The sequence below is a fragment of the Oncorhynchus gorbuscha genome, linkage group LG06, assembly GCF_021184085.1.
Source record: "Oncorhynchus gorbuscha isolate QuinsamMale2020 ecotype Even-year linkage group LG06, OgorEven_v1.0, whole genome shotgun sequence".
Lineage (NCBI taxonomy): Eukaryota > Metazoa > Chordata > Actinopteri > Salmoniformes > Salmonidae > Oncorhynchus > Oncorhynchus gorbuscha.
Window position 1 is genome coordinate 3,619,565 of NC_060178.1, and position 13,224 is coordinate 3,632,788.

General features: G+C 44.0%; 1 protein-coding gene and 1 long non-coding RNA gene across 2 annotated transcripts in view; both read left to right on the plus strand.

Moving 5' to 3' along the window:
• map2k1 (mitogen-activated protein kinase kinase 1) overlaps positions 1-13,224 on the plus strand; it is a 53,604-nt gene that overhangs the window by 27,412 nt on the left and 12,968 nt on the right. The window contains 1 exon segment of the mRNA XM_046352071.1: positions 390-536. Within this exon segment, the coding sequence (XP_046208027.1) occupies positions 390-536 (147 nt within the window).
• On the plus strand, positions 6,182-8,365 carry LOC124037439. The gene is made up of 3 exons (XR_006839182.1): positions 6,182-6,650; positions 7,000-7,051; positions 7,161-8,365. It is a non-coding gene; the product is annotated as an uncharacterized LOC124037439 (long non-coding RNA).

A 13,224-nucleotide genomic window follows, 5' to 3' on the forward strand; every position in this document is an offset into this window, starting at 1 on the left:
GTCACTGTTATCACTAGTACACCCTTGTCTCCTCTCTATATTCCAGTTGTCACTGTTATCACTAGTACGCTCCTTGTCTCCTCTCTGTATTCCTGTTGTCACTGTTATCACTAGTACGCTCCTTGTCTCCTCTCTGTATTCCAGTTGTCACTGTTATCACTAGTACGCTCCTTGTCTCCTCTCTGTATTCCAGTTGTCACTGTTATCACTAGTACGCTCCTTGTCTCCTCTCTGTATTCCAGTTGTCACTGTTATCACTAGTACGCTCCTTGTCTCCTCTCTGTATTCCTGTTGTCACTGTTATCACTAGTACGCTCCTTGTCTCCTCTCTGTATTCCAGTTGTCACTGTTATCACTAGTACGCTCCTTGTCTCCTCTCTGTATTCCAGTTGATCCACCTGGAGATCAAGCCGGCCATCAGGAACCAGATCATCAGAGAGCTGCAGGTTCTGCATGAGTGTAACTCCCCCTACATTGTGGGCTTCTACGGGGCCTTCTACAGCGATGGAGAGATTAGCATCTGTATGGAACACGTGGTACTACTATACCTCACTATACTACACTATACTGCCCTACACCATACTATACTACACTATACTGCCCTACACTATACTACACCATCTACAGCGATGGAGAGATCAGCATCTGTATGGAGCACATGGTACTACCACACTACCCTATACTACCCTATACTACACTATACTACACTATACTACACTACACCATACTACACTATGCTACACTACCCCACACTACCCCACACTACCCCATACTACACCATTCTACCCTGTACTGCACCATACTACCCTATACTGCACCATACTACACCATACTACACTATGCTACACTACACCATAGTACACTATGCTACACTACCCCACACTACCCCATACTACACTATACTACCCTGTACTGCACCATACTACCCTATACTGCACCATACTACCCTATACTGCACCATACTACACTATACTGCACCATACTACACCATACTACACTATACTACACCATACTACCCTGTACTGCACCATACTACACTATAATACACCATACTACCCTATACTGCACCATACTACACTATAATACACCATACTACCCTATACTGCACCATACTACACTATAATACACCACACTACCCTATACTGCACCATACTACCCTATACTGCACCATACTACACTATAATACACCATACTACACTATAATACACTACCCCATACTACACCATACTACCCTGTACTGCACCATACTACCCTATACTACAACATACTACACCATACTACCCTATACTGCACCATACTACCCCATACTGCACCATACTACCCTATACTGCACCATACTACCCTATACTGCACCATACTACCCTATACTACACCATACTACCCTATACTGCACCATACTACCCCATACTGCACCATACTACCCTATACTGCACCATACTACCCTATACTGCACCATACTACCCTATACTGCACCATACTACCCTATACTGCACCATACTACCCTATACTGCACCATACTACACTATAATACACTACCCCATACTACACCATACTACCCCATACTGCACCATACTACCCTATACTGCACCATACTACACCATACTACCCTGTACTGCACCATACTACACTATAATACACTACCCCATACTACACCATACTACCCTATACTGCACCATATTACGCTAACTATACTACACACACTGTATTACACTATACTACACTATACTACACTATACCAGACTACACTATACTACACCACTCTATACTATACTACACCATACTGCACTATACTACACTATACTACACACACTATATTACACTATACTACACTATACCAGACTACACTATACTACACCACTCTATACTATACTACACTATACTACACTATACCATACTACACTATACTACACCACTCTATACCATACTACACTATACTACACCACTCTATACTATACTATACCATACTACACTATACTACACAACTCTATACTATACTACACTATACTACACCACTCTATACTATACTACACTATACTACACCACTCTATACTATACTATACCATACTACACCACTCTATACTATACTATACCATACTACACTATACTACACAACTCTATACTATACTACACTATACTACACCACTCTATACTATACTACACTATACTACACCACTCTATACTATACTATACCATACTACACCACTCTATACTATACTATACCATACTACACTATACTACACAACTCTATACTATACTACACTATACTACACCACTCTATACTATACTACACTATACTACACCACTCCACACTATACCATATTACACTATACTACACCACTCTATACTATACCATACTACACTATACTATAGCATACTACACTATACTATAGCATACTACACTATACTACACCACTCTATACTATACCATACTACACTATACTATAGCATACTACACTATACTACACCACTCTATACTATACCACTCTATAGTATACCACACTACATTATACTATACTACACTGCAATAGGTTACACTCCACCCCCTTATACTACATTATACTACATTACACTATACACTATACACTATACACTATCACACTATACTACACCATTATACATCACAATACTACACCATATTACACTATAATACACCACACTGTACTACCCTAAACCATACTGCACTACACTACTTTATACTACACTACACTATTCTATACTATACCATACCACACTGTACTACCCTAAACCACACTGCACTACACTACTTTATACTACACTACACTATTCTATACTATACCATACCACACTGTACTACCCTAAACCATACTACACTACACTACTTTATACTACACTATTCTATACTATACCATACCACACTGTACTACCCTAAACCACACTGCACTACACTACTTTATACTACACTACACTATTCTATACTATACCATACCACACTGTACTACCCTAAACCATACTACACTACACTACTTTATACTACACTATTCTATACTATACCATACCACACTGTACTACCCTAAACCACACTGCACTACACAACATTATACTACACTACACTATTCTATACTATACCATACCACACTGTACTACCCTAAACCATACTACACTACACTACTTTATACTACACTATTCTATACTATACATACCACACTGTACTACCTAAACCACTGCACTACACGACATTATACTACACTACACTATTCTATACTATACTACACCAAACCACACTGTACTACCCTAAACCATACTACACTACACTATGGATGGTAATCCATCTCTTATGGGATTAATTGGTAATCCATCCCTTATGGGATTAATTGACAACCCATTTCTTATGGGATTAATTGACAACCCAACCCTTATGGGATTAATTGACAACCCAACCCTTATGGGATTAATTGGCACATTAACAATCATTACAATAATTCACTATGGTAATTAAATGATATCTCTGTTTCTGGCGTCCTCTGCATTGACCTTCACATAAAGAGTGAAAACAACACAATACATCAATAAGTCAATAAGGTCCAAACAATAATTACATCCCTAGAGCAAAATAGCCACACACACACACACACACACACACACACACACATACACACACACACACACACACACACACACACACACACACACACACACACACACACACATACATACAGTGGGGCAAAAAGTATTTAGTCAGCTACCACCATTGTGTAAAGTTCTCCCACTTAAAAATATGAGAGAGGCCTGTAATTGTCATCATAGGTCCACTTCAACTATGACAGACAAAATCAGGAAAACATTTCCAGAAAATCACATTGTAGGATTTTTAATGAATTTATTTGCAAATTATGGTGGAAAATTTGGCAGGAAGTTCCTCTGTCCCCGTCCATCTCTCTGTCCCTCTGTCCCCGTCCATCTCTCTGTCCCTCTGTCCCCGTCCATCTCTCTGTTCCTCTGTCCCCGTCCATCTCTGTCCCCGTCCATCTCTCTGTCCCCACCATCTCTCTGTCCCCGTCCATCTTCTGTTCCTCTGTCCTCGCCCATCTTCCTCTGTCCCCGTCCATCTCTCTGTCCCCGTCCATCTTCTGTCCCTCTGTCCCCGTCACCATCTTCTGTCCTCTGTCCATCTCTCTGTCCCCGTCCATCTTTCTGTCCTCTGTCCCCGTCCATCTCTGTTCCTTCTGTCCCCGTCCATCTTCTGTTCCCTCTGTCCCCGTCCATCTTCTGTTCCTCTGTCCCCGTCCATCTTCTGTTCCTCTGTCCCCGTCCATTTTTCTGTTCCTCTGTCCCCGTCCATCTCTCTGTCCTCTGTCCCCGTCCATCTCTGTCCCTCTGTCCCAGCCCATCTCTTCTGTTCTCTGTCCCCGTCCCCATCTCTGTCCCCGTCCATCTCTCTGTTCTGTCCCCGCCCATCTCTCTGTTCCTCTGTCCCCGTCCATCTCCTGTTCCCTCTGTCCACGCCCATCTCTCTGTTCCTCTGTCCCCGGGCCCATTCTGTTCCCTCTGTCCCCGCCCATCTCTCTGTCCCCGTCTATCTCTCTGTCCCCGACCATCTCTCTGTCCCTCTGTCCCCGTCCTCCATCTCTGTCCTCTGTCCCCGTCCATCTCTGTCCTCTGTCCCCGTCCATTTCTGTCCTCTGTCCCCGTCCATCTCTGTCCTCTGTCCCCGTCTCCATCTTTCTGTCCTTCTGTCCCCGTCCATCTTCTGTCCCTCGTCCATCTTCTTCTGTCCCTCTGTTCCATCTTCTGTCTCTGTCCATCTCTGTCCCCGCCCATCTTCTGTCCCCGTCCATCTCTGTCCCCGTCCATCTCTCTGTCCCTCTGTCCCCGTCCATCTCATCTGTCCCCGCCCATCTCTGTTCCTCTTCCACGCCCATCTCTGTTCCTCTGTCCCCTGTCCATCTCTCTGTTCCTCTGTCCCCGTCCATCTCTCTGTTCCATTTTCTGTTTCGCCCATCTCTGTCCTCTGTCCCCATCCATCTCTCTGTCCCCTCCATCTCTCTGTCCCCATCCATCTCTCTGTCCCCGTCCATCTCTCTGTCCCCGTCCATCTCTCTGTCCCCGTCCTCTCTCTGTCCCCCGTCCATCTTCTCTGTCCCCGTCCATCTCTCTGTCCCCGTCCATCTCTTGTCCATCTCCTCTGTCCCTCTGGCCCGATCATCTCTGTCCCCTGTCCCGTCCATCTCTCTGTTCCTCTGTCCCCGTCCATCTCTCTGTCCCTCTGTCCCCATCCATCTCTCTGTCTGTCCCCAGGACTCTCTGGTTCCTGTCCATCTCTCTGTCCAGGAAAGTCCATCTCTGTCCCTCTGGGAAAGCCCATCTTCTGTCCCTCTGTCCCCATCCACTCTCAAACCTCTGTCCCCGTCCATCTCTCTGTCCCCGACCCATCTCTCTGTCCCCATCCATCTCTCTGTCCCTCCATCCTCTGTCCATCGGTGGTTCTCTGTCCTCTGTCCCCTCCCCATAGCTCTGTCCTCTGTCGTCTATCTCTCTGTCCTCTGTCTCCATCCATCTCTCTGTCCCCCGTCCATCTCTCTGTCCTCTGTCTCTATCTCTCTGTCCCCTATCTCTCATCTGTCTGCTCTGACGGTCTATCTCTCTGACCCTCAGTCTCTGAAGAAACAGGAAAGATACCAGAACTATCCTCTGAAAGTCTATCTCTGGGTACCCAAACTATCTATGTCTATCTCTCTGACCCTCTATCTCTCTGACCCTCTATCTCCATCTATCTCTCTGACCCTCTAGCTCTCTCTTCCTCTATCTCTCTGACCCTCTATCTCTCTTCATCTATCTCTCTGACCCTCTATCTCTCTGACCCTCTATCTCTCTGACCCTCTATCTCTCTGACCCTCTAGCTCTCTCTTCGTCTATCTCTCTGACCCTCTATCTCTCTCCATCTATCTCTCTGACATTTCAAATGTCATTATGTCTATATATATATAGTGTTATAACGATGTACAAATAGTTTTAAGAACAAAAGGGAAAATAAATAAACATAAATATGGATTGTATTTATAATGGTTTTTGTTCTTCACTGGTTGACCTTTTCTTGTGGCAACAGGTCACAAATCTTGCTGCTGTGATGGCACACTGTGGTATTTCACCCAATAGATATGGGAGTTTATCAAAATGGGGTTTGTTTTCAAATTCTTTGTGGGTCTGTGTAATCTGAGGAAAATATGTGTCTCTGATATGGTCATACATTGGGCAGGGGGTTAGGAAGTGCAGCTCAGTTTCCACCTCATGTTGTGGGCAGTGAGCACATGGCCTGTCTTCTCTTGAGAGTTTCCTCGTCGTTTAGTTGGGTCTAACGATGTTGCTTTGTCTCTCTCTCATTTACTGAGCTAAAAAATGTAAAATTTGTATGAATGTATGTTTGGAACCATGTCAATGGTACTGTCAATGGTACTGTATGCTGATGCTGTACTGTATGCTGATGCTGTATGCTGATGGTGTCTGCTGATGGTGTATGCTGATGGTGCCTGCTGATGGTGTCTGCTGATGGTGCCTGCTGATGGTGCCTGCTGATGGTGTCTGCTGATGGTGTCTGCTGATGATGTATGCGGATGGTGTATAATGATGGTGTCTGCTGATGGTGTCTGCTGATGGTGTCTGCTGATGGTGTCTGCTGATGGTGAATAATGATGGTGAATAATGATGGTGTCTGCTGATGGTGTCTGCCGATGGTGTATAATGATGGTGTCTGCCGATGGTGTATAATGATGGTGTCTGCTGGTGGTGTCTGCTGATGGTGTATAATGATGGTGTCTGCTGATGGTGTATAATGATGGTGTATAATGATGGTGTCTGCTGATGGTGTCTGCTGATGGTGTCTGCTGATGGTGTCTGCTGATGGTGTATAATGATGGTGTATAATGATGGTGTCTGCTGATGGTGTCTGCTGATGGTGTCTGCTGATGGTGTATAATGATGGTGTCTGCTGATGGTGTATAATGATGGTGTCTGCTGATGGTGTCTGTCCTTCTGCTCCTCCAGGTGATTAAAGGCCTGTCCTACCTGAGAGAGAAACACAAGATCATGCATAGAGGTGAGCCGGAGAAAGGAGAGCGGTTCAAAAGATATTCATTTATTTCAAAACTGCAGATTTATAGCTAATCATTCATATTGTCATTCATACTGTCTTGGTGTTTAACAAGGTGGACCATACCATCTTGGTGTTTGACACTGTGGACCATACCATCTTGGTGATTAACACTGTGGACCATACCATCTTGGTGATTAACACTGTGGACCATACCGTCTTGGTGTTTAACAAGGTGGACCATACCGTCTTGGTGTTTAACACTGTGGACCATACCATCTTGGTGTTTAACACTGTGGAACATACCATCTTGGTGTTTAACACTGTGGACCATACCATCTTGGTGTTTGACACTGTGGACCATACCATCTTGGTGTTTGACACTGTGGACCATACCATCTTGGTGTTTGACACTGTGGACCATACCATCTTGGTGTTTGACACTGTGGACCATACCATCTTGGTGTTTGACACTGTGGACCATACCATCTTGGTGTTTGACACTGTGGACCATACCATCTTGGTGTTTGACACTGTGGACCTTACCATCTTGGTGTTTAACACTGTGGACCATACCATCTTGGTGTTTAACACTGTGGACCATACCATCTTGGTGTTTAACACTGTGGACCATACCATCTTGGTGTTTAACACTGTGGACCATACCATCTTGGTGTTTAACACTGTGGACCATACCATCTTGGTGTTTAACACTGTGGACCATACCATCTTGGTGTTTAACACTGTGGACCATACCATCTTGGTGTTTAACACTGTGGAACATACCATCTTGGTGTTTAACACTGTGGACCATACTTTCCCTGTGCAGAGATTGAGCTGTATTGGGATTACTGGTCATGCTCTGGACTGGTTTGTGAACCATCCAATCACATTTCTTCAACAGGTTAATTTGGCCACCAGAGGCAGATCGTTCTACTGTCTGCTTTAATTAGTTACCTGTGGTCTAGGTGGAATGTGCATGATGCTTCCTCAACTAGCCTTCTGACATCATAGAAAATTCATCGTAAAAGTCAAAAGGTGATTTATTCTCATGTTGTTGTCAAATAGCAGTTATTTACCCACTACTGCTAGCCTGGAGTGGTGGTGAGCTCCGCTAAAGTTGACTATTCCACTGTGTTGGTGATATGGTGGCTGTGAGTTCGAATCCCATTCAGGGAAAGATCATTTTTTGAAGGAGAAAACCCTCCCCTGCTGGTCCTAGAGTGAAATAATCTGGTTCTAAGATTCTGGTTCAAATTCCAGTCGTACTCAGAAAAAGAAATGAGCTTAAACTATATTTTATTAAAACCGCACTGCATAACAACGTGATCACTATTGCTAGGTTACTTATATGATTATAAACATACTAAAACAATGCTCAAGTCAATTAATCAGTTTCAACATTCCCTCATCTTGAACAGCGATCACGAACTATGCCACTTTGTTACCATACCCTACATTACTCATCTCATATGTATATACTGTACTCTAGACTGCAAACTCTCCTTCCAGACCCATATCAAACATCTCCAATCGAAAATCAAATCAAGAATCGGCTTTCTATTCCGCAACAAAGCCTCCTTCACTCACGCTGCAGCTTACCCTAGTAAAACTGACTATCCTACCGATCCTCGACTTTGGGCGACGTCATCTACAAAATAGCCTCCAACACTCTACTCAGCAAACTGGATGCAGTTTATCACAGTGCCATCCGTTTTGTCACTAAAGCACCTTATACTACCCACCACTGCGACTTGTATGTCTAGTCGGCTGGCCCTCGCCATATTCGTCGCCAGACCCACTGGCTCCAGGTCATCTACAAGGCCATGCTAGGCAAAGCTCCGCCTTATGTCAGTTCACTGGTCACGATGGCAACACCCACCCGCAGCACGCGCTCCAGCAGGTGTATCTCATTGATCATCCCCAAAGCCAACACCTCATTCGGCCGCCTTTCGTTCCAGTACTCTGCTGCCTGTGACTGGAACGACTGCAAAAATTGCTGAAGTTGGAGACTTTTATGTCCCTCACCAACTTCAAACATCAGCTAGCTGAGCAGCTAACCGATCGCTGCAGCTGTACATAATCTATTGGTAAATAGCTCACCCATTTTCACCTACCTCATCCCCATACTGTTTATATTTATTTACTTTTCTGCTCTTTTGCACACCAATATCTCTACCTGTACATGACCATCTGATCATTTATCACCCAGTGTTAATCTGCAATATTGTAATTATTCGCCTACCTCCTTATGCCTTTGCACACATTGTATATAGACTCCCCTTTTTTCTATGTGTTATTGACTTGTTAATTGTTTACTCCATGTGTAACTCTGTGTTGTCTGTTCACACTGCTATGCTTTATCTTGGCCAGGTCGCAGTTGCAAATGAGAACTTGTTCTCAACTAGCCTACCTGGTTAAATAAAGGTGAAATAAAAAATAAAAAAATAAAAATACCATCTACTGCATCTTTATGTAATACATGTGTCACTAGCCACTTTAAACTATGCCACTTTGTTTACTTTGTCTACATACTCATCTCATATGTATATACTGTACTCTATACCATCTACTGTATCCTTATGTAATACATGTATCAACTAGCCACTTTAACTATGCCACTTTGTTTACATACCCCACATTACTTCATTCATGTGTATATACTGTACTCTATATCATCTACTGTATCCTTATGTAATACATGTATCACTAGCCACTTTAACTATACCACTTTGTTTACATACTCATCTCATATGTATACTGTGCACTCGATACCATCTATCGTATTCTGTCTATGCCGTTCTGTACCATCACTCATTCATATATCTTTATGTACATTATTTCTTTATCCCCCTTACACTTGTGTCTATAAGGTAGTAGTTTTTGGAAATTGTTAGTTAGATTACTTGTTGGTTATCACTGCATTGTCGGAACTAGAAGCACAAGCACTTGCTACACTCGCATTAACATCTGCTAAACCATGTATGTGACAAATAATATTTGATTTGTTCCACCTAGAAAATATATTGACTTGAACAAGGAAGACAGAAAATAAATTAATAATTGTCACACTCACCCTGTGATGAGAATGAGATTAGGGCGAGATCATCATCCATCCCATCTGGTCTATCCAAATGGGATGCCAGATCTTCACTGAAAATGAGATCCATATTTGGGATTGGTAAAACAAAAGTTTGTGTACTTGTACTAAACAAATCTAAATTATGGTTAGCATTGTTAGCATTGTTAGCATTTGTGCACTGTTAGCATAGTTAGCATTGTAAGCACTGTTAGCACAGTTAGCATTGTTAGCACAGTTAGCATTTTTAGCATTGCCCAAATGGGTTTCTGATACCCTCCCTCTCGGAGGACATGAAAAGATAAGGTTTCTGAAAGAAACGCCTCTCTTTAGACTCAATGAATTATTATAAACATGAATTAGTTTCAGAAGCCACCTGCAGGATGAGCAGTACACCATCCCCTCACTTGGTGCTCACAGTTTAGGGAAGAGCTCTGTCTCTTCACTTCTCCTAGTGTTTCACGTTGGTTCTATCACTCCATTTTTAAGACCCCCAGAGACGCTGGTAGAATGTACATTTACAGACAGGAAGTAATATGTATTGTGATGTACTAGTGATGTTAACATAGAGTATTTTATATTTACAGCTTTGTGTTCTCTGTACGGTCCACATTCCTCCTTGTTTTACACTGTCGTGAGGGTATGTTAATGACAGATTGGTATCTCAATACAGTTTTGGTCTAAATTACTATACATTTCATTTTTTCAGACCCCCACAGTCAACCTCCCGATAGCCCAAATATTTTTTTTGTCGGGGAGTAACCCTTAAATCAATTACAGGCACGGTTGAACCCCCCACCCCCACTCCCCCTTCATATGGCTTCTCTGCCTGTCTCCTCTGCCTGTCTCTCTCTGCCTGTCTCCTCTGCCTGTCTCCCTCTCTCTGCCTGTCTCCCTCTCTACCTCAATTCCTCTCTACCTTGTCTCCTTTCTCTACCCTGTCTCCCCCTCTTCTGCCTGTCTCCCTCCTCTACCTGTCTCTCTCTCTGCCTGTCTCCCTCTGCCTGTCTCTCCTGCCTGTCTCCTCTGCCTGTCTCCTCCTGCCTGTCTCTCTACCTGGTTCCTCTACCTGTCTCCCCTACCTGTCTCCCTACCTGTCTCCCTCTACCTGTCTCCTCTGCCTGTCTCCCTCTGCCTGTCTCCCTCTGCCTGTCTCCTCTGCCTGTCTCCTCTCTGCCTGTCTCCCCTCTCTGCCTGTCTCCTTTCTGCCTGTCTCCCTGCCTGTCTCTCTCTACCTGTCTCCCTCCTACCTGTCTCCCTCCTCTACCTGTCTCCTCTCTACCTGGTCTCTCCTTCTGTCTCCCTGTCTCCCTACCTGTCCTCTCTACCTGTCTCCCTTCTGTATGTCTCCCTCCTGCCTGTCTCCCTCTGCCTGTCTCCCCCTCTGCCTGTCTCCTCTCGTCTGCCTGTCTCCTCTGCCTGTCTTCTCTGCCTGTTTTCTCTATTTGTCTCCTTTGCCTGTCTCTCTCTGCCTGTCTCCCCTCTCTGCCTGTCTCCTCCGCCTGTCTCCCTCCTGCCTGTCTCCTCCCTACCTGTCTCCTCTACCTGTCTCTTACCTGCCTCCCTCTACCTGTCTCCCCTCTCTGCCTGTCTCCCTCTCCGCCTGTCTCCCTTCCGCCTGTCTCCTCTCCGCCTGTCTCCTCTCAGATGTGAAGCCATCTAACATCCTGGTTAGCTCCCGTGGTGGAGATTGGTGGACCTTTGGACGCAGAGAGGTCAGCTCATTGACCGAAGGCCAACTCCTTTGTGGGAACCCGCTCCTACATGTCTGTGTTATTAATACAGTAGCCGACCCATAGTTCTCTCCTGCTGCTCACACTCTGTCTGTCTACCAGCTACTGTTCAGCCTTATTTATACCCTACATAGTAAAACTCAGCACTCACCATAGTACACAAGAACTACAAATAGTCAGGTAGCTACCATAGTACACAAGAACTACAAATAGCCTACAGGTATACCATATACACAAAGAAACCATAAATAGCTTCAGGTAAGTTTACCATAGTACACAGAACTACAAATAGCTTCAGGTAAAGCCACTTATAGTACACAAGAACTACAAATAGCTTCAGATAGCTACCATAGTATACAAGAACCACAAATAGCTTCAGACAGCTATAGCACACAAGAACTACAAATAGCTTCAGAGATAGTCACCATAGTACACAAGAATCCAAATAGCTTCAGATAGCTAAATTTAGATAGTACAAGAACTACAAATAGCTTCGATAGCTACCATAGTACACAAGAATTCACAAATAGCTTCAGATAGCTACCATAGTACACAAGAATCCACAAATAGCTTCCAGATAGCTACCATAGTACACAAGAACAAATAGCTTCAGATAGCTACCATAGTACACAAGAATTCACAAATAGCTACCATAGTACACAAGAACTACAAATAGCTACCATAGTACATTAATAAAGAACTACAAATAGCGCCATAGTACACAAGAATAAATAGCTACGCAAAATGGGGATCCTGTGTAGCTGTGTGTGCAGGGAAGCCATTTTACAGAATGAACTAGTCTTTAGGAGGACTGGCCTTGGCCCTGGGGACTTCTTTATATGTGTGTTTTTGCTCCTATCACTACACACCTGATTCAAATAATCAATCATCATCAAACTTTATTTATAGTTATTTGACTCAGTTGTGTATTGCTAGGTCCAAACCAAAACAGGAACGCTGACAGTTTAGTTTTAGATTCTAGAGCTATAATTTAATTTTGTTTACTGTCTGAATATAATGATGTATTTGTTGCTTGAAAAGCATTCAGCAGTGTATCACTGTATTCACTAGAGAGCTTTGCACTATTTTGGCTCTTATCATTCATCCTGCTCTCTATGTCTCCCCCTCCCCCATCTCCCTCTCCCCAGCCGGAGCGTCTCCAGGAACTCACTACTCTGTCCAGTCTGATATCTGGAGCATGGGTCTCTCTCTGGTTGAAATGGCTGTCGGACGCTTTCCAATCCCTCCCCCGACGCCCGCGAACTGGAAATTATCTTTGGGTTCCCGGTGGAAGGGGACGCCTGTTCTAGTGACACCACCTCTCCCAAGCCTATACCCCCGGACAGCCTGGCAGCTGTGAGTGTCTG